The sequence below is a fragment of the Schistocerca americana genome, chromosome 3 (genome assembly GCF_021461395.2).
Source record: "Schistocerca americana isolate TAMUIC-IGC-003095 chromosome 3, iqSchAmer2.1, whole genome shotgun sequence".
NCBI lineage: Eukaryota > Metazoa > Arthropoda > Insecta > Orthoptera > Acrididae > Schistocerca > Schistocerca americana.
The window spans coordinates 941,523,043-941,543,606 of record NC_060121.1 but is presented as its reverse complement, the minus strand read 5'-3'; the positions used below and the strand labels follow the sequence as shown (position 1 = coordinate 941,543,606).

General features: G+C 40.6%; 1 protein-coding gene across 3 annotated transcripts in view; it reads right to left on the bottom strand.

The window, feature by feature from the left end:
• LOC124605691 (phospholipase D1) overlaps nucleotides 1–20,564 on the bottom strand; it is a 181,228-nt gene that overhangs the window by 45,684 nt on the left and 114,980 nt on the right. For all 3 annotated transcript variants that reach the window (XM_047137547.1, XM_047137548.1, XM_047137549.1), the window contains 2 exons: nucleotides 15,468–15,587; nucleotides 2,198–2,409 (listed from right to left, as the gene is read on the bottom strand). In XM_047137547.1, the coding sequence (XP_046993503.1) occupies nucleotides 2,198–2,409; nucleotides 15,468–15,587 (332 nt within the window). The remainder of the gene's footprint in view (nucleotides 1–2,197; nucleotides 2,410–15,467; nucleotides 15,588–20,564) is intronic.

Sequence of the window (20,564 nt, the reverse complement as noted above, 5' to 3'; positions counted from 1 at the left end):
ATTTGGTCTGGAGAGTGATTCTCAACGGATTCGCATCTGAAGGGAATGTGGAAAATGATTTTGAGACCTGAGCATTGTGGAAAGAGAATGATATTGAGGAGGATAGCTAACTGTGTGGGCAGGGACTATATTGGTCACTTTAACATCTTTGCATGAAATTGTATGGGTGAATCAGAAAGATTTAAATGCTGTCAGGTATTATGATGAGGTCTTGGGACCTCATGTACAGATGTTGCAAGAGGCTGTGTGCCCAGACTTCATATTGATGGATGATAACACTTGACCTCATTGAGCATGAGTGGTTAATGTTTTCTTGGAAATGGAAGATACTGGATGCACGACATGGCCTGCTCACTCTCCCAATTCGAATAACATTGAGCATGACTACGATGCACTAAGGAGACCGGTTGCATCACGTCAACATCCACCGACCACTCTTCAAGACTTGCGAGCAGCTCTGCAGGAAGAATGGGCATTATTGCCTTAACATGACATTGATAACATTATTCACACCTTGCTCCGTCGCTGTCAGGCCTTTACTGCTACCAGAGGTGGTCACACCACGTAGTGAGCACATTAACCAGTAGCCGGAAAGTGGGTGCAAATTTGTTAAGTTGGAAAAAAAAAGAACAACATTTTTTTTCTCCTGTTCTGCATGTTGCAGTTGTTTATATTCTGTTTTTTACATCGTTTCTACTTTGCTATCACCTGTTTAAAGTGTTTTGTGGCAAAATGCTGGCCAGGGCGGCCGAGCAGTTCTAGGCACTACAGTCTGGAACTGCGCGACCGCTACGGTCGCAGGTTCGAATTCTGCCTCAGGCATGGATGTGTGTGATGTCCTTAGGTTAGTTAGGTTTAAGTAGTTCTAAGTTCTAGGGGACTGATGACCACAGCAGTTAAGTCCCATAGTGCTCAGAGCCATTTGAACCAGTTTTTTGTGGCAAAATAAATCCAGCCTTGCAAAATTTTCATTTGTTGCTTTAATTTTGGACACAAGTGTGTATGTTCTCTTACCAACAATGATGGGCCAAAACATTATAACCACTGCCCACCACGAGACTGAATGCTACCTGGTGGTGTTGTGGGCATATGATATGGTACAGAAAGTACATAAGCAGAGCAGATACAAATGGGAAATCATTCTTGTGGAGACATGGGCTACAAATGGAAAAGTCTGCTGACTTAAGTGATTTTGATGAAGAGCCCAGAGCCGAGGAATGAGCATCTCTGAAATGGTGATGCTGGTCAGCATGCTGGTGAGCATCTATGGCAAATTGTTGATAAACGGTGAAACTGCAAGTAGGCAACAAGAAGTTGGATGTCCATGCTTCATCACAAAACCTGTAAATCAGAAGGTTACCCATTCTGTAAAGCAGGACAGGCAGCTATCTGTGACAGATCTGATTATAGAAGTACAATGCTGGTGTACTGGAGTAGACAAGTAGTGCTTAGGAACATAATCTTCAGTGCACATTGTTGAACAGAAGCCCCTAAATTTTTCTGCACTGACCCTATGACATTGACAATTACAACAGCAGTGGGCAGAGGACCATCTATACTGGGCCATAAGTAAATTTTTGTGTCTTGATATGCCATCATACAGGTATATGTATGCTCGAAACACACAACACATCACAGGTGCAGACCAGTAGATGGAGTATTATACTGTGGGATACATTCAGCTGGGCTCCCATGGGACCTGTTGTAGTAACTGAAGGCTCAATGGTAACTGTGAACTACATGGACAAACTGCATCTTAAGGCCAAAATAGTACTACAATGATTTGAGGAGTGTGATAGTGAACTGATATTGATGTCTTGGCCATCAAATTTGCTTGATCTAAACCCTATGGAAGACACCTGGGACACAACTAGGCACCAGCTCTGTGCCCACAAACTACCAGCTCATAATATATGGGAATTTTCTGACTTGTGGATAGACATCTATTGCCACACATCTTTGGAAACCTATAAGAGATTTGTCGATTCCATACTATACAGAATTGTTTCTATATTGTGTTCCAAAGGTGGAATAGCATGCTATTAACCTTGTGGTCATAATGTTTTAACTCATTATCATACATTCAAACAAGCACTCTGAAGAAATAGTGCAAACATCATGTATACTTCAACTTGTTTTCTGGGCTAAATTTACTCTTACAGTAATGTACGAGTTGATGATAAAGAAAATTACTTACTTGTGTGCTCGAATAATTCGTTTCAAAATTGTCTCCCCTATTTGATTGCGCACACCGGTACTCTGGAAAGCGAGTGAGATGAAGAACTGGTTTTCTATGTATATGTAATGCTTCGCTTGTGTAATTATATCCAGATATGCTTCGTGTATGCTCTCCTCCCATGTATCAGCCTCCAGGAAGCCTGCACTCCAACTTGAAGCACTACGTACAACCTGAAATGATGTTCCCACAGTTTTTGATGATAATATGTGTATTTACATATGTGTTGTATGAATTCTGATTTTCATTTTGCTTATCTACATTTATATCAAACAGAAAATTCAGCTAAGCTATTAATTATTTGCTACGACTATCACTTATGCTGTAAAATTTAGGAAAATACTTATATTGTTATGCAAATGATACATTATCTTAGTGGTGTGACTGTGAACCATGAAGGATAAAATCAGTAGGGCAAAATGAGTACAGTTGAAGAATATTTCAGCTTTGGAAACCACCCACCAACTTTCAAAACTTGACATAGCAAACTGTAATACTTGGTAAACAAGGCTTTGTAGCCTCTACATCTGTGCGGGCTAGGGTAAATAGGGCACCAGAATTACTATCTCCACCAGTTCCTGTATCATTCACATATGATACAAGAAAGATTGTCAGTAAGGCCAAATTTCCCAAATCTTACCTATATGCTCATTAGTAGAGGACTAATTTGTTTATATATTTATGTGTATCATAAAATAAATTTTAAATGCATATTATTTTTTGATAAATGCATAATCATTCTTATAAATACACACCCTGCCAAATCTTTCTTCTTCTTAGCGTGTGCATTCAAGAAAAGAGCCATTGTTTATGAGAAGAAAGTAGCTACACAAATTCCTGACATGGTCACACACTTATGGCTTAAAAATGCATGAATCCTCACACTGTTATAGTTCCTTTGTGAAATTTTTTTTAAAACAACCCTTCTGATTGAAACAATGAGTTCACAGAAAGTGAATTCTATTAATACTATTAACAGAAGTGTACCTCCTAAACAATTTTTACTTCGATTTTACTTGTCCCTATACTGAAGGAATTTTAGGGTGTCAAGGTTGTGGGGAAGCAAAAACACACAGTTAATTTGTATATGTCAAATCATACATCAATAACTTAGCCTCAGCAATCAAATGACTGAAGGGAACAGGACTTTGATGTTTGCTTTGAAATACATAGTTCTGTTACCAATGGGCAGTGATCTGCTGTCATAGGAGACAATTTCTGCTAAAATAAATATGATGGAGAAAACATATGTATAGGTTACATTTTATTTGTGATGTCAACTTTGTGCTAGTGCAGAAACCAGTGAAACATTTTGAGGAGTATTCTCCAAGCGACATAGCTGAATTGAAGTTCAATCCTCTGATGCCATATAGAGAGAGGACAGGACATTTTCAAATTTTAAAAATCTTTCAAGTGCCAAAAGAAAACATTGCTGTTCTTAACAAGGAGGAATTATCATCATTGATGTTAGGAACAGCCCACTAAGGGTTTGAATCTGTAAGGAGTTTCTGTTTTGCATTGGTTCATTTCTTTCAAGTGTATGGTTAAAGTACTTTTTAGTCAATATTTCTCATATTGTAGTGCGTATTTCTCGAATTTTAGTGGCTATTTTCTGGCACTCTATGCAAGCATACTTAGGTAATTTTTAATGCCCTACATTCATTAGGCAATATATTTTGGACGACACAACATGTTTCTTCACATTACTGGAATGTAGGTCTCAGAATTTTGAGAATAAACCTCTCCACAATTCACAATACATTTCTTGTACAGCATATCTGTGGAATGCATCGAACATTTCAGTTACACTCTAGTGCTAACTAAAAGAGCACATGATAAATCTTGCAGCTCTTCTTTGAATATTTTCTATCTCCACAATTAACTAGATTTGATTAGGGTCTCAGACTGACGAACAATATTCAACAACTGGTTGAATGAGATTTTTTAAGCACTCTACTTTTTGGACAAATTACACTTCATGAAGTCAAATGACAAAGTCACATTACAATGCATTACATTACAATTATTAATGTTTAGTCTACATTGGCAGTATTTGCATCAAGGTATGCTCATCAATAATTCTCGCATCATTTTGTAACAAATTTTAATGATATCACTTGCATGTATATAATGGACTGTCTCTCAACTTGTGAAGATACAGTGATAAAAATATGCAGATGAGGATAAAATACTGTTCACCTGATATAAGAGACACCGAGCAGAGGACAGACTCACTGAAAGAACAATAACTTGCTTAGCTTTCGAGAGAAGTTTTGTTCAGAGACAGTCACCCCCCTCCCCTCTCTCTCTACCATCCCCCTCCCTCTCCCATTTTTTCTGAGTCATTAGTCTTCTGTGACAAATGTTTCTTGTAGCAACCTTTCCATCAGAGTAACACCTGTATCCTGTGTGCTCAATTATTTGTTGGATGTATTCTGACCTCTGTTTTTCCCTACAATTTTTACCCTCTACAGCTACCTCTAGTACCACAGAAGTTTATTCCCTAATGTCTTAACTTAAGTCCTATCATCGTGTCCCCCCTTCTTATCATTGTTTTCCAGAAGTTTGTTTCTTCACTGATTCTGCACAGAACCATCTCATTTCTTATCTTGTCAGTTCACCTAATTTTCACGCTCTTCTGCAGCACTACATCTCTAACACTTCAGTTCTCTCCTACTCCAGTTTTCATAGTGCCCACTATTCACTATCACACAGTGCTGTGCTTCAAATGTACAAGTCTAGAAATTTCTTTTTCAGATTTTGCCTGATGGTTGATAATAACAGCCTTTTTCGGTCAGGAATGCCCTCTTAACCTGTGCTAGTCTGCTTTTTATGTTCTCTTTGCTTCTTCTATCATGTGTTATTTTGCTTCGAAGGTAGCAGAATTCCTTATCATCATCTACTTCTTCGTCACCAATTTTTATTTTAAGTTTACCACTATATTCATTCCTGCTACTACTCAGTCCTGTCGTCTTTCATTGTTTATTCTCATTTCCTATTCTGTGTTCATTAAACTGTTCATTCCATTCTGAAGTTTTATTCCACTCATAAACATTTGTTATTTTCATCATTGCTTCTTTGATGTATGGAATGAATGGTAGAAATGAAAGAATGTGTATCTTACACCCTTTCTTGGTCTTCCATTCTTATTATGCATTCTTGGTTCTTGTACATATTATAGAATACCCATCTTTCCTTACAGCTTACAACTATTTCTCTCAAAATTTTGAACATCTTACAACATTTTACATTATCAAACACTTCTTCTACATTTCAAATCCTTTGAAGGTGTGGTGTCACCGCCAGACACCACACTTGCTAGGTGGTAGCTTCAAATCGGCCGCGGTCCATTAGTACATGTCGGACCCGCGTGTCGCCACTGTCAGTGATCGCAGATGGAGCGCCACCACAAGGCAGGTCTCGAGATACGGACTAGCACTCGCCCCAGATGTACGGACGACGTAGCTAGCGATGCACACTGACGAAGCCTCGCTCATTTGCAGAGCAGATAGTTAGAATAGCCTTCAGCTAAGTCAATGGCTACGACCTAGCAAGGCGCCATTAGTAGTTTATTGCCTGAATCTACAGAGTCTCAATTGTATCGTCAATAGCGATGTACAACAAGGATGGATTAAAGTTAAGTATTCCAGCAGCTACGTACTTTTCTTTATAGCATTCATTACGTATCCTGTTTCAGACCTCGCGCCATCCTTCGTGAGCTTATAGCGTGCATTGCGGTCCTCTCAAACCACACTGTGTCGGCACTTCTGTCGACACATCAGAAGGTGTCCTGATTTTTTTTTATTCTTGCTTCCATTATCACGTGCAACATCAGAAATCTCTCTCTGGTGCCTTTATCTTTCTGAGAGCCAAACTGATCATCAAATAACAAATCCTCAACCCCCTTTTCCATTCTTTTTCACATTATTATCTTCAGTAACTTGGATGCAGGATCTGTTAAGCTGACCGATAGTTCTCACACTTATCTACCCTTGCTATCCTCAAAATTGTCTAGATGATATTTTTCCAGATGTTTTAGAGTGCCTCCAGTCTCACGGATTTTACACACCAACTTCAACAGTAGTTTCGCTGCCACTTATGCCAGTTATTTAAGTAGTTTCCAGGGAATGGTATCTATCACTTTTGCCTTATTTGATCACAAGTCTTCCAAAGCTCTGTTAAACTCTCACTAATACTAGATCCCTTATGTCTTCCATATTGACTCTCGTTTCTTTTCCTTTTATGTCATCAGACAAGACCGCTTTTCTATGTACTGAATATAATAGAGGGAAACATTCCACGTGGGAAACATATATCTAAAAACAAAGATGATGAGACTTACCAAACAAAAGCGCTGGCAGGTCGATAGACACACAAACAAACACAAACATACACACAAAATTCTAGCTTTCGCAACCAACGGTTGCTTCGTGAGGAAAGAGGGAAGGAGAGGGAAAGACGAAAGGATGTGGGTTTTAAGGGAGAGGGTAAGGAGTCATTCTAATCCTGGGAGCTGAAAGACTTACCTTAGGGGGAAAAAGGACGGGTATACACTCGCGCGCACACACACACACACACACACACACACACACACACACACACACACACATCGAGTGTATACCCGTCCTTTTTTCCCCCTAAGGTAAGTCTTTCCGCTCCCGGGATTGGAATGACTCCTTACCCTCTCCCTTAAAACCCACATCCTTTCGTCTTTCCCTCTCCTTCCCTCTTTCCTGACGAAGCAACCGTTGGTTGCGAAAGCTAGAATTTTGTGTGTATGTTTGTGTTTGTTTGTGTGTCTATCGACCTGCCAGCGCTTTTGTTTGGTAAGTCTCATCATCTTTGTTTTTAGATATATTTTTCCCATGTGGAATGTTTCCCTCTATTATATTCATATCATTAATTTGAACCCAACAATTACGTTTGTTATTGTCACTGTTGCATTTCGAAATCTTTTCTGTCGTCTTATTTTCTCTTTCTGTTTTTGCCAGTAGTTTCACTTTGTATTCACCTTCTCCTTTTTACCGTAATCTACTATACAATTTTATCCCGCCGATATATACGTAATAATACGTAACCCACTTCCAAACCATAACAAAAAAAATTTTTTTCCGCTTTCAACACTACTGCTGCTATAAAATCCACCGTTTCTAGTTCACAAACAGTTCCTTTCACCTATTAAACAACCATTTCGGCTAGTTCTAATAACTTTTGCTTTATTTCCATTTCCGTTTTTCTCACATCACTGATCATTTTTAGCCGCTTCCCACTGAATTAAATGTCATTATTTCTTCGTCAGACAATTGTTAACCTCATTTTCATAATCTGCCACCACAAAACCACTCCTTTTAATACATTTACACGTAGTTTTTTCAAAATTTTCCCGAATTTCTCCACCCTTTAATGTGTTTTGGCGGCAACACAACCACCTAACCTTTATGCACATCGTTGTCTACCAACCCAAGTTCACCACAGGATCAACATAGCCCAGTATGGGATGTGTGTGTGTGTGTGTGTGTGTGTGTGTGTGTGTGTGTGTGTATGCGCGCGAGTGTATACCTGTCCTTTTTTCCCCCCTAAGGTAAGTCTTTCCGCTCCCGGGATTGGAATGACTCCTTACCCTCTCCCTTAAAACCCACATCCTTTCATCTTTCCCTCTCCTCCCTCTTTCCTGACGAAGCAACCATTGGTTGCGAAAGCTAGAATTTTGTGTGTATGTTTGTGTTTGTTTGTGTGTCTATCGACCTGCCAGCGCTTTTGTTTGGTAGGTCTCATCATCTTTGTTTTTAGATATATTTCTATGTACTGAGTTTGTCATACCATTGACCATTTATTGTTTTTCCCCCTGGTGTACTACGATCTGTCCCTGAATGTTTTTGTACTTCCCTCTTTTGACCATCAATGGAAGCATTTCTTCTGTTACCCAAGATTTCTTCATAGCTGCCTTCCTTGTACTTATATTTCTCTGTCTAACTTCTGTGATTGTTCTTTATAGAGATGTACATTCTTCTTCAACTGAACTGTCTACTGTGGTATTTATATTACAAACTTACAGCCACTGAGAACTTCAAATGCATCCCATAATTCCTCTCAACTTCACAAACTATAACCTTACTCTGTATCTGCTTCTGGATACACACAATCCAAAATTTGATTTTGGAACCCAATCCAGTCCAGGTTACCATTGGGTGATGAAGGGGGGTACTCCTTTATATTTGGCTCTTGGAGGTGGTGGGATGATTAGGGATATGTGGGGAAAGAGCACAGGAGATAAGTCTAGTCTGAAAACAGCTCTCCCGTGTCATCCCCCTCTCCCCTTTCCACAAGCTCCCAATCCTCCCACCTCCCCCAATAATTAGTTACAAAGGGGTTCCCCCTTCATCACCCAATACTGCCCTGGGCTGGTACAACTGAACCACGTCCTTCATCAGAGCTTTGATTACCAAATATCATGCCCTGAAATGAGGGACATCCTACCCAAAATCTTTCCCATCCCTCCTAAAGTGGTGTTCCATCACCCTTCCATCCTCCACAACATCCTAGTCCCTCACTATGCCACTCCCAGTCTCAACCCCTTGCCACAAGGATCATGTCCCAGTGGAAGCCCTGGTGCAAGAACTGCCCAATTCACCCACCCAGCACTTCCTATTCCAGTCCTGTTACAGGCTTATCCTATGCCATCAGAGACCAGGCCACCTGTGAAAGCAGCCACGTCATATACCAGTTCTGCTGCCATCATTACACAGCTTTTTGTATTGGTATGACTACTAACCAGCTGTTCACCAGGAAGAATGATCACCACCAAACTGTGGCACAACATGCAGCTGAACGTAACATGCTTGATTTCAATGGCTGCTTCACAAACCAAGCCACCTGGATCCTCCCCTCCACCACCAACTTTTCTGGACTGCCCAGATGGGAGTTGTCCTTACAACGCATTCCCTGCCCCTGAAATTATCCTGGCCTCAAACTACGGTAACCTGCTGCCTCTACCCACAGTTTCGAACACTTCTGTCCTATCTATCACCTCTTTCCTATTCTTATCCCCTCACCCTCTCTGTGTGCTGCCCTCCACCAATGTACCCACCTGTCTTTCTCCTTTCTCAGTTCTCTGCCCCCCTCCACCTGCCACACAGCCTCCCAACACTTCACCTTTTGGAAATTGGGTTACTGCATGCTCCGCTAGACAGTGCTCTTCTCTTCTCCCACCTGTACCCTGCTGTCCCCTGCCCCTGATTAATGCTTCTGTTCTACATGACAGTTGAATTCTGGTCTGAGCTGCTGGAGATGACGGTCATGTGTGCATGATGTGTAGACTGAATGTGTGTGTGTGTGTGTGTGTGTGTGTGTGTGTGTGTGTGTGTGTGTTTTTCCTTTCCTGAAAACGGTATTGCCGGAAAGCTAAATGTATACCCTTTTTACAGTGAGTAGCACTGCATCTTTTCCTCATACTGTTGGTGTTATAATACTTCAGCTCATAGACAAAATCCTTCTTCAGAAGTAAAAAACTCTGGAAAGTGCAGCTGCACATGCATGCACACATCAATGCCCACGGAGCTTCCTACTTCTGAAGGAGGAATTGTCTGAAAGCTGAACTATTAATCACATTCATTTTCAGTGTGCTTGTCTGCGACTCAGTTCCTCCTCTGTGTGGTGAGTAGCAACCCATACTTTCCATATTATTTTTATTTTAAGCAATAATTTGGAGTGACTTCTCTTTCCACTAGAACTTGAAAAGTATTACTCATTTGTTCGCTTCTTCCTGTTCTCTAATCTCAGTTTCATATGACTGAATGAAAGCTTAGGAGTTTTGAGAGCGAAGGCTCTGAAACCAGTATTTTCAGTTGTGGGTCTCTCAAGGCTCATTCCAGTGGTTCTTGTTTTAGGCCATTAGTTAATTGTTTCTGCTCTTCTGTTTCAAACACCCAGACACTGAAAGGATCATTTGTCACCTCTTTTTCACTTCAGCTTTATCTTCAGTGTGAAGAGCAAACTACATTCACAAAGCCGTTAATTTTAAGTAGCAAACACTAGTTGTTATAGTATAACAATAAATATAAAAACAAAATGAACACTTTCAGGGGCAATCAAATGAAAATGAGACAGATTGAAAAAATTAAGTAAACTGTTTATTATTTGAAAAGAAATCACCACAGCTATTAATACATGAACCCCACTGTGAGACAAGATGGCCATTGTCTTGATGGAAAAATGTTTGTGGTTGCCTATGATACTGTGATTGTAACCAGGTGTGCACCTCCTCATCTGAAGTGCTCCAAATATATGTAAATCATATGGGGACAGATCAGGACTGCATGGAGGATGTGTAAGGGCTCCCCGGCAAAACTTGCAGGATAATGCATGCCCACACGTTGTCATGATTGTTTCATCTAGGGTGCAGTAGTATAATTGGGAATCCCTTACACATCCTCTGTACAGTCCTGATCTTTCCCCACGTTATTTCCATATTTTTAGAGCCCCCTAAAAAAAATAAAATAAAGGCGTCTGTGGACATTGATTTGCTTTGGGTGAAGAGCTGCATGTCTGGGTACAATCGTGATTAAGTAGGCAACTGCAAATATTTTTCCATGAAGGCATTGACCATCCTGTCTCACAGTGGGATAACTATATTAACTATTGTGGTGACTACTTTTGAATCAATAAATAGTATACTTACTTTTTTTCCATCTGGGTCATTTTCATTTGACTGCCTCTTATATAATTGCAGCAAGTCCTTAGCTGCATTGCCTGACAAAAAATGAAGCACCCATAAGACACTATTGGATTTGAATGTAACTTTGTACACGAATAAACCATCGGCAGGTATGTAAATGATTAATAGAGTTTTGATTCTCTATGACATTCAGATCAGCCACCAGAGAGCATTAGTTTTGTGTATGTTTAATGTTATTACCAAAACTGGTAGGATATACACTGAAGAGCCAAAGAAACTTGTATACCTGCCTAATATCGTGTAAGGCCTCTGCGAGCATGCAGAAGTGTCGCAACATGACATGGTATGGACTTGAAGTAGTGCTGGAGGAAACTGATGCCATAAACCTTCAGGGCTGTCCATAAATCTGTGAGAGTACGAGAGGATGGAGATCTCTGCTGAACAGCATGTTGCAAGACAGCCCACATATGCTCAATGATGTTCATGTCTGGGAAGTTTGGCGTATAGTGGAAGTGTTTGAACTCAGAAGTGTGTTCTTGGAGCCATGTGGGGTGTCGCATTGTCCAGACGGAATTGCTCAAGTCCTTTGGAATGCACAATGGACACGAAGGGACGAAGGTGATCAGACAGGAGGCTTACGTACGTGTCACCTGTCATAGTCATATCTAAATGTATGAGGGGTCCCATATCAACCCAACTGCACATGCCCTACACCATTACAGAGCCATTAACACCATAAAACAAAGGACCATATTTGTGATACTGCTGTGACTGGAATGCTTGGACTGCTTATGAATGGTGTTGCATTGTGTTTATTGACTGCTTATTGATGGTGCTGCATTGTATTGTTGATTAATTGTGGTTCTGTTCTTCCTCGTTGGCCACCCTTGGTGAGAACGGTGGCGACATGCGAGAGGTCCAGTTCTTCCACTGTCATGGAAAGGCACAATGGTGTTCCTCTTGGCATAGGCAGCCATCCAGTATGACTTCAGGTCACAGCTCTTGACAGTGCAATGGCACAGCACGGAAGTCCTGTGTTATCATGTGTTTCTGTTTATGCTACAGTATCATGGTGCCAATTTTCAACAGGACAATGACTGAGTACACGGCACGCTCTTTATGAACTATCTGTGTGGCGTTGAGGTAATCCTGTGACCAGCAGCATCCCCAGATGTGTCCTTGATAGCACAAGTGTGGGGCTGGCTCAACTGTCAACTCTATCCCAATAACAATATCCAGGATATAAAGGCACAATGACAACAGCTGCGGGCCAGCTTGCCCCAGGACAGGATAAAATGGCTTTGTGATACCTGTCACAACCGAATCGCTGTGTTCATCCAGGCCAGATGGGGTGCAACACCACATTAATAAGTGGGGTTGTACTGCCAAGATCCTTGTAAATTTGACTATTTTGTAACTACTGACAAAGCACATCACGTACCCTCTCAGGCCATAAAGTTTAATTTAATTTCCTGCTTCTCCTTCTGGGTGTTGCACTTTTTTTGGCAGGCAGTGTAAATACAGATTTTACAGTATTTTGACATATTCACTTACCAGGTTGATTGCTTCTTCCGCATTTATCCCGACAGTTGTGGAGCATGAAAAATATTTCACTCTTATAGACTGTCAAAGTTATACTTTATAGTTTAAGTCAAACTGCAGTTTTTATCACATTTAATACTAATTGCTGCATGCATGCACACACACACACACACACACACACACACACACACACACACACACAAACACACACACACACACACACACACACAGATATATTCACAAATTACCATGGAATTGATGACAGTCACTGTGTAGACACCCAGTTTATTTGTTAAGTCTTCACGCTATGACATGTTTACACACATCAAAGAGATTCATACGAGTGGTTGCCTTTCCACATTTTTATTTATTGTTTTCTTCACAAAATCAATTTTACTGCAGTAATGCAATGTGAGTTAGATGCACTTCAATTATAACTGTGCAAGGACAGTGCAGCTCTGTGCGTTGAACCAACATCCTTAACATAATAACACTGGGTAAAATTTGGGAGGCGAGTTTAAACATGATGTGAGTATTAAACTAACAGAAAACCACTGGCAGTTGAAGGATAAAAAAAAAATTATGCTTTTAAGAGCATAGATGTGAAATCTGAACTATCCTATGATGAATACACTTAATGATGAAACTTCCTGAAAACTATATATTGCACTAGGATATGTATTGTATCATTTGGAGACAGATTTCAGTCCAATACATAGTTTTAATCTGTCAAGAAGTTCTATAATGGTTTACACTCAGATGAAGAGTGAGAGACTGATTCTGGAGCTTGTCTCTGCTGTGGGAATGATACAAAGTATGGAGTAATTTGGTCTGGGCAATCTTCTGGGGCATGCAATTGCAAATTATACTTAACAATGCTGCAGGTGTGTGCAGTACACGCATCAAAAATAGTTTTGCATCACCCCAGTTCTATGAACTCCTGAAGACAGACATTGACTGTGGATATTGTATCACAGACACAGTCCCTTTAACTGTTCAGAGATGTCACTAAACCCGCCCAAAGATGGAAACAACCTTGCATGAGCAGCACCTATTAGATGGAGGAGGTCCGACATCCGATCGGTTCCAGTCATTTCACCAGGAAGGAAGTACATGGCTTGTGCTGTCTGTAGTTCAACTGCCTAGACGGTCCATACCGCAGTTCGATCACATCCGCATTGTTACTTTGTGCCAGGAAGGGCTCTCAATAAGGAAAGTGTCCAGGTGTCTCAGAGAGAACCAAAGCGATGTCGTTTGGACATGGAGGAGATACAGAGAGACAGGAACTGTCAATAACACGCCTCACTTAGGCCGCCCAAGGGCTACTACTACAGTGGATGACCGCTACCTATGGATTACGGCTCAGAGGAACCCTGAGAGCCAGGCAACCATGTTGAACAATGCTTTTTGTGCAACAACAGGATGTCATGTTACGACTAAACTGTGTGCAATAGGCTGCATGATGCGCAACTTCACTCCCGACATCCACGGTAAGGCCCATCTTTGCAGCCAAGACACCATGCAGCGTGGTACAGATGGGCCCAACAACATGCTGAATGGACCCCTCAGGATTGGCATGATGTTCTTTTTACTGATGAGTGTAGCATTTGCTTTCAACCAGACAATCGTCGGAGTCGTGTTTGGAGGCAACCTGGTCAGGCTGAATGCCTTACACGCACTGTCCAGAGAGTGCAGCAAGGTGGAGGTTCCCCTGCTGTTTTGGGGTGGCATTATGTGGGGCTGATGTATGCCGCTGGTGGTCATGGAAGATGCTGTAAAGGCTGTACAATACATGAAATCCATCCTCTGACCGATAGTGCAACCAATATCGGCAACATATTGGCGAGGCATTCGTCTTCATGGATGACAATTCGCACCCCCATCATGCACATCTTGTGAATGACGTCCTTCAGGATAACATCATCTCTCGACTAGAGTGGCCAGCATGTTCTCCAGACATGAACCCTATTGAACATGCCTGGGATAGGTTGAAAAGGGCTGCTCACGGACGACGTGCCCCACCCACCACTCTGAGGGATCTACGCCAAATCACCATTGAGGTGTGGGACAATCTGGACCTACAGTGCCTTGATGAACTTGTGGATAGTATGCCACGACAAATACAGGCATGCATCAATGCAAGAGCTACTGGGTATGCTGTACTGGTGTGTACAGCAATATGGACCACCACCTCTGAAGGTCTCACTGCATTGTGGTATAATATGCAACGTGTGGTTTTCCGTGAGCAAAAAAAAGGGCGGAAATGATATTTATGTTGATCTGTATTCCAATTTTCTATACAGATTCCGGAACTCACGGAACCGAGGTGATGCAAAACTTTTTTTGATGTGTGTATAAAACATGAATATTTCATGAAGCATCAGGGGTGAGCATCACTGACTAGCACATGGTGTTTTTTCTGTAAACCTTTTCCTGAGTGCTCAGATCCCTAGCTCTGAATCAATGTAAGTCTAAAGGCGTTGGGTTGCTAGTGTTTTGCCTTCAGTTATAGCCAACCTAAGTGAACAAACAACACAGTGTGCAATAGCATTCTACCATCTATAAACAAATGCCAGGTTTTTGAGAAGTGATTGTAATATTTAGTATTATGTGTCGTATCGTTATGGAACATGTCTAAAAGGAACTTTGAATTTCAGTTACATGAAACTTTTAAGCATTCTTTACGTTTATGTGACATTTCATTTTTTTAAAATGCTCTGAACAATGTACAACCAATAGGTACAGTGACTGCACTGCATAAGGTAAGTAGAGCTAGCTTCCTTCACACCGTTCCTTTTCTGGTGCACATTTGTGTATTCAACATTGTTTGTTACCTCTGCTCCACACACCCCTTCGAACAGCACTCAGCAGGTAATACTTAGCTCATGGATAGCTTCTACTGAGAACATGTTTTCTGAAATGCACAATAACCAGTCTGACGAGAACAGGAGGTTGGTACTTACTCAATTACTAATACCATAAGAAAAGAAAGACAAGTTAAGAAGTTTATCTTACCTGGCAATTTACTTTACTTCTAACTGCATCAATAATTGGTGGTATATCATAATCGTCCAAACCCTCGTACGATTTTGGCAGCAGGAAAGGGTATGTAGGATTCAGTCGCATCTTTTCTAGCTGAAAGAATGTAATTTTTTTAAATTACAACTTACATTACTATAAATGAGACTGTGAATTGTATTTAGATACAAATCACAGTTATATACAATGTACATTCTTACTAGTTACTTGTCATGAATATATGAGCACCAGTCTCTCCTCACGGGATTCTGGGGTCAATTTTCTCAGAGTGCAAAATACAATGACTTTCACTTACATTGTATATAAGATAAGAAAGATTCACTGGTTACTTCCTGCAGTGGGCAAGTTTCCACTAAATGCAATCTTGCCAATGCTCACATTTCACACACATCATGAATCACAGCATTGCACTACAAACCTTAATCAGTATGAATGAACTTAAGACACATGAAGCACTTGTCTATGTACAGATTATAGTGTGATTAGAATAAAGTACGATTTTTTAACAGTTCTGAATGGAGAGAGCGGAGGGGAGTGAGCTGCCCTCATGTGCTCTGTGCACCTTGCATACTTTTGGCAAGTGGGCGTTACCAGGCTGTTGAAGCACTGATAAAGAATAAATATATGACAATACTAAACTGGAACCTTATGATACTGACTGTTTCATAAATACTTATGATTACAGTGTAAATGGTGTGACTCCAGGGGAAGTATGATGACTGTCCTCTTCCTTAGGCCTGAAATGGGTGCTGGAGGTGACAGAAATAAGCATCTTTTTTATCTGTCTTTCAGAAATCTTTAGTGGATCCATGTTTTCTCAGTTACTTTCTTGGGGTGGCTAAAAATTCTGGACCAGCCCTGAGTGGTGAAATGCAACCATTTTTTCAGACAGATTATAATATACTACTCAATTTAAATGTTTGGCAAAGTACCTGACACCAGGAGTACTTTTTTCATACTTACATAATTTTACTCAGAGAAAAAGTTTCATTTCACTATTTTGAGTTTCATTTAAATGCATTCTATATGTTTTACATTTATTTTGTGTTCGTTTCAATTTTATAGCATGTTACATTACATTACTAGTTGCTCATTATCAGAACTAACAGTGGTTCAATAAATTTTGATTGAGCTTTTAGTAACAGTAAAAGCACATTCAAGAAATTGTGCACACAGACATGTAAAGAATGATGTATAATACTTGTGAAAATGTTATTACTTAATCTGGAATGGACCAGTAAGAAAAATAGACTTGTAAATTTACAAACCTTATGTCATATATGGATATTCATGAACGATATTAATCTCAGACATTAAGACTGAAACTAAATCACCCAAAAACACTACACAAAGTTTGTAACACTTCATAAATTAGTAGTTTTAATTATAACTTGACATGTTGCCAATTATATATGCTTTATTTTATAAATGGCTGGCACACGTCATAATTGTTCGTGATTTGTTTTGGAGTCAGTGCTGCAATGGACTGTTGTGAATTATTTGGAGATTTAAAAAAATTCTGAAGTAAGTTCTCAAGATCCAGGATCCTCCAACTGAGCTAAGTAAAATACGCTGTTTATGGTGTTTGTAATCGTGTCACTGCGGAAATAATTTAAAGCACTACACTAGAGTCACAGTAATGTTCTGAAATAAATGTGTGTGGGCAGCTGTGGTCACATTTTAGCAGTATCATTCACAATAGCTTCTTATGTCAACATACCTACTTCACTGAGAATACAGGATGGAATAAAAGCAGTATTACGGAAAGGATAGATCGCTACTATCCATGTGGAGGAGACGTTGAGTTGCACACAAGCATAACAAAGAGACTGCTACACATTAGTCTTCGCCCAAAAAGCCTTCTTTTAAAGTAGAAAACACACACACACACACACACACACACACACACACACACACACACACACACACGTGCGCCCACGGCCACCGTCTCTGTCTGCTGATGCTGGACTGCGGCCACAGAGATGGTGTATGTATTTTTATTTTAAAAGAATGTCTTTTGGCCAAAAGTTCAAATGTATAGCTGTCTTTTTATCGTGCCTGTCTGTGACTTAATGTATCATCTACACCGAAGAAACTGGTATAGACATGTGTATTCAAATACAGAGATATGTAAACAGTCAAAATATGGCGCTGTGGTTGGCAAAGCCTACTCAAGAAAACAAGTGTCTGGTGCAGTTGTTAGAGTGGTTATTGCTGCTACAATGGTACGTTATCAAGATTTACGTGAGTTTGAACGTGACGTTATAGTTGACACACAAGCGATGGGACACAGCGTCTCCGAGGCAGCGACAAAGTGGAGATTTTCCTGTACAACCATTTCATGAGTGTAACTGTGAAAATCAGGAATCCGGTAAAACATTAAATCTCCAACACTGCTATGGCCTGAAAAAGATCCTGCAAGAACGGGATCAATGACGATTGAAGAGAATCATTCAACATGACAGAAGCACAACCCTTCCACAAATTGCTGCAGATTTCAATGCTGGGCCACCAACAAGTGTTAGCGTGTGAACCATTCAACGAAATATCACCGATGTGGGCTTTCTGAGCGGAAGGCTCACCTCTGATGACTGTGCGACACAAAGCTTTATGCCTTTCCGGGGCCTGTTAATACCGACATTGGACTGTTGGTGAGTGGAAACATTTTGTCTGGTCAGACAAGTCTCATTTCAAATTGTATCAAGTGTATGGATGTGTATGGGTATGGAGACAACCTCATGAATCTATGAATCCTGCATGTCAGCAGGTGGAGGCTCTGTAATGGTGTATGGCATGTGCAGTTGGATTGATATGGGCCCCTCATACATCTAGATATGACTATGACAGTTGACACGTACGTAAGCCTCCAGTCTGATCACCTGCATCCATTCGTGTCCATTGTGCATTCCACAGGACTTGGGCAATTCCAGTTGGACAATGCGACTCCCCAGACATAAACATCATTGAGCATATGTGGGATGCCTTGCAACATGCTGTTCAGTAGAGATCTCCATCCTCTTGTACTCTCACAGATTTATGCACAGCCCTGAAGGTTCATGATGTCAGTTTCCTCCAGCACTACTTCAGACATTAGTCGAGTCCACACCATGTCGTGTTGCGGCACTTCTGAATGCTCGTGGGGGACCTTCACGATATTAGGCAGATGTAACAGTTTAGCTCTTCAGCGTACGTGTTGAGTAGCAATGTACCCTTTTCATAATATTACTGAAAATATACTTTTTATCGTTTCTTGCCAAATACTTTCAACCTGTGCCCACGTACATCCATTCAGATAGAAATCTGAACAATATGGGAGAGCTTGATAACACTATGCATTTTTACCACAGTCAGTTTGTCAATGTAGTAGGGTCTGTATTTTGGCTTGAGGAACTTCACAGGTGCTTTAAGACAGCCAAGCCAATTTAATTTTCTGTGCAGAAAAATTCAAAATGAAATATTCATTTCCCTCACCCCATCATCAGAGCTTTATATAACACAACACAATAGTGTGCTATGTCACACTGTCCACAACTGTTTTTGAATTAAATGGAATATTTTGGAACAGGAAATTAGAAAATCATTCTGGGAAAGCTGTGGAGGTCATTTTCTCATGTTAGTTACTTTTCTGTAATGGGGTAGCAATAATCAGTTTGGAATGAAGCCTTGAGCCACGTTAACATGAAGGATGATTATCTAGCCAACCTTCCTTACTGGTGCTTTTGTTGCTCCTTTAACCAATGGGCCTGTCCAGCTATTTGTCATTGTGTGACACAAATGGATCTGAGTCTTGTCGAGCCGCATGATATCTTACAACAATGCACTTCTCACAGCATGCAGTTACTGGCATTACCAGGTGCATATGTCAGTTGTTGCAATGATTGATATCCAACATGAAAACTTTTAGTGCTTGAAACTGACATTGTGAAGACAGTTTCAAGGAGATGACTTATTCTCATTAAGCAATTCTGTTTATTTTAGACTGAAAAGAAGTCCGTTTTGATAATAACCAACCCCCCAGTGTACATATTGCTTCCTGCTGGAATGTGTCCATGTTGATTACCCATTCACCTTAACTTCTTTTCGTGCTGTTGATTCCAAAAGGCAACGTCCTGGTGACACTTCATTGTTCTCTTCTTTCTCCCTTTTCTTTCCTTCCCTTCTCAAATTTTCAGCACTATAGATCTACGAGTGAATGTTACGTGAAGCAGCTTTTCTCTCCACCACTCTTGAAACTTCAAAAATCGGACCCCAACATTGTCCTTCAAAATGCACACTAGTTTGCAGCCTTGCCCACAGATTGGAATTCCTCTTCCAACACTAGATACCTTTGAAACAAGTGAAGGAGTTTTCAAACAACCTCTTTTATGTCAAACTCTTGTTCAGACATGCTGCAGCACTAATGAAATAATGCCAATGCGGACACATTAGATCATAACAACACCTCATAAATGCAGGACAGTCCATTGCTTTAAAAAGTATACTACACAATGAGAGCTGAGGAACATGGAACTAACTGGTACTCGACATGTGTTACTGTTTAATAACTGTGTGGCAACAGTGTCTCCTATACCTGCCAATCTTCTGTTGTTCCAAGAGAAGAAGATGGTTCATGGTTACCAGACCAATGGCACCACGTACTCTTCACTGAATTGAACTGTGAAAAGTCTCAAGTTATTTTAACTGCACTTAAAATCTTCTGTCTGTGGGTTGATCTGGGGAAAGAGACCAAACAGCAAGGTCATCAGTCTCATCAGATTAGGGAAGGAAGTCAGCTATGCCCTGTCAAAGAAACCATCCTGGCATTTGCCTGAAGAGATTTAGGGAAATAATGGAAAACCTAAATCCGGATGGCTGGACGCGGGATTGAACCGCCGTCCTCCTGCATGCGAGTCCAGTGTGCTAACCACTGCACCACTTCACTTGGTTTCTGTCTGTGTTCGGCTTTCACGTAGAAATTGAATCACCCTAGTACTTACTTATACTGCAAACAAACAAAAAATTGTGCACACTAACTATTCAGAAATTTAAATTATGAGGCTGTTTCCACTAGCACTGTTTCCAATGAAACAGGTT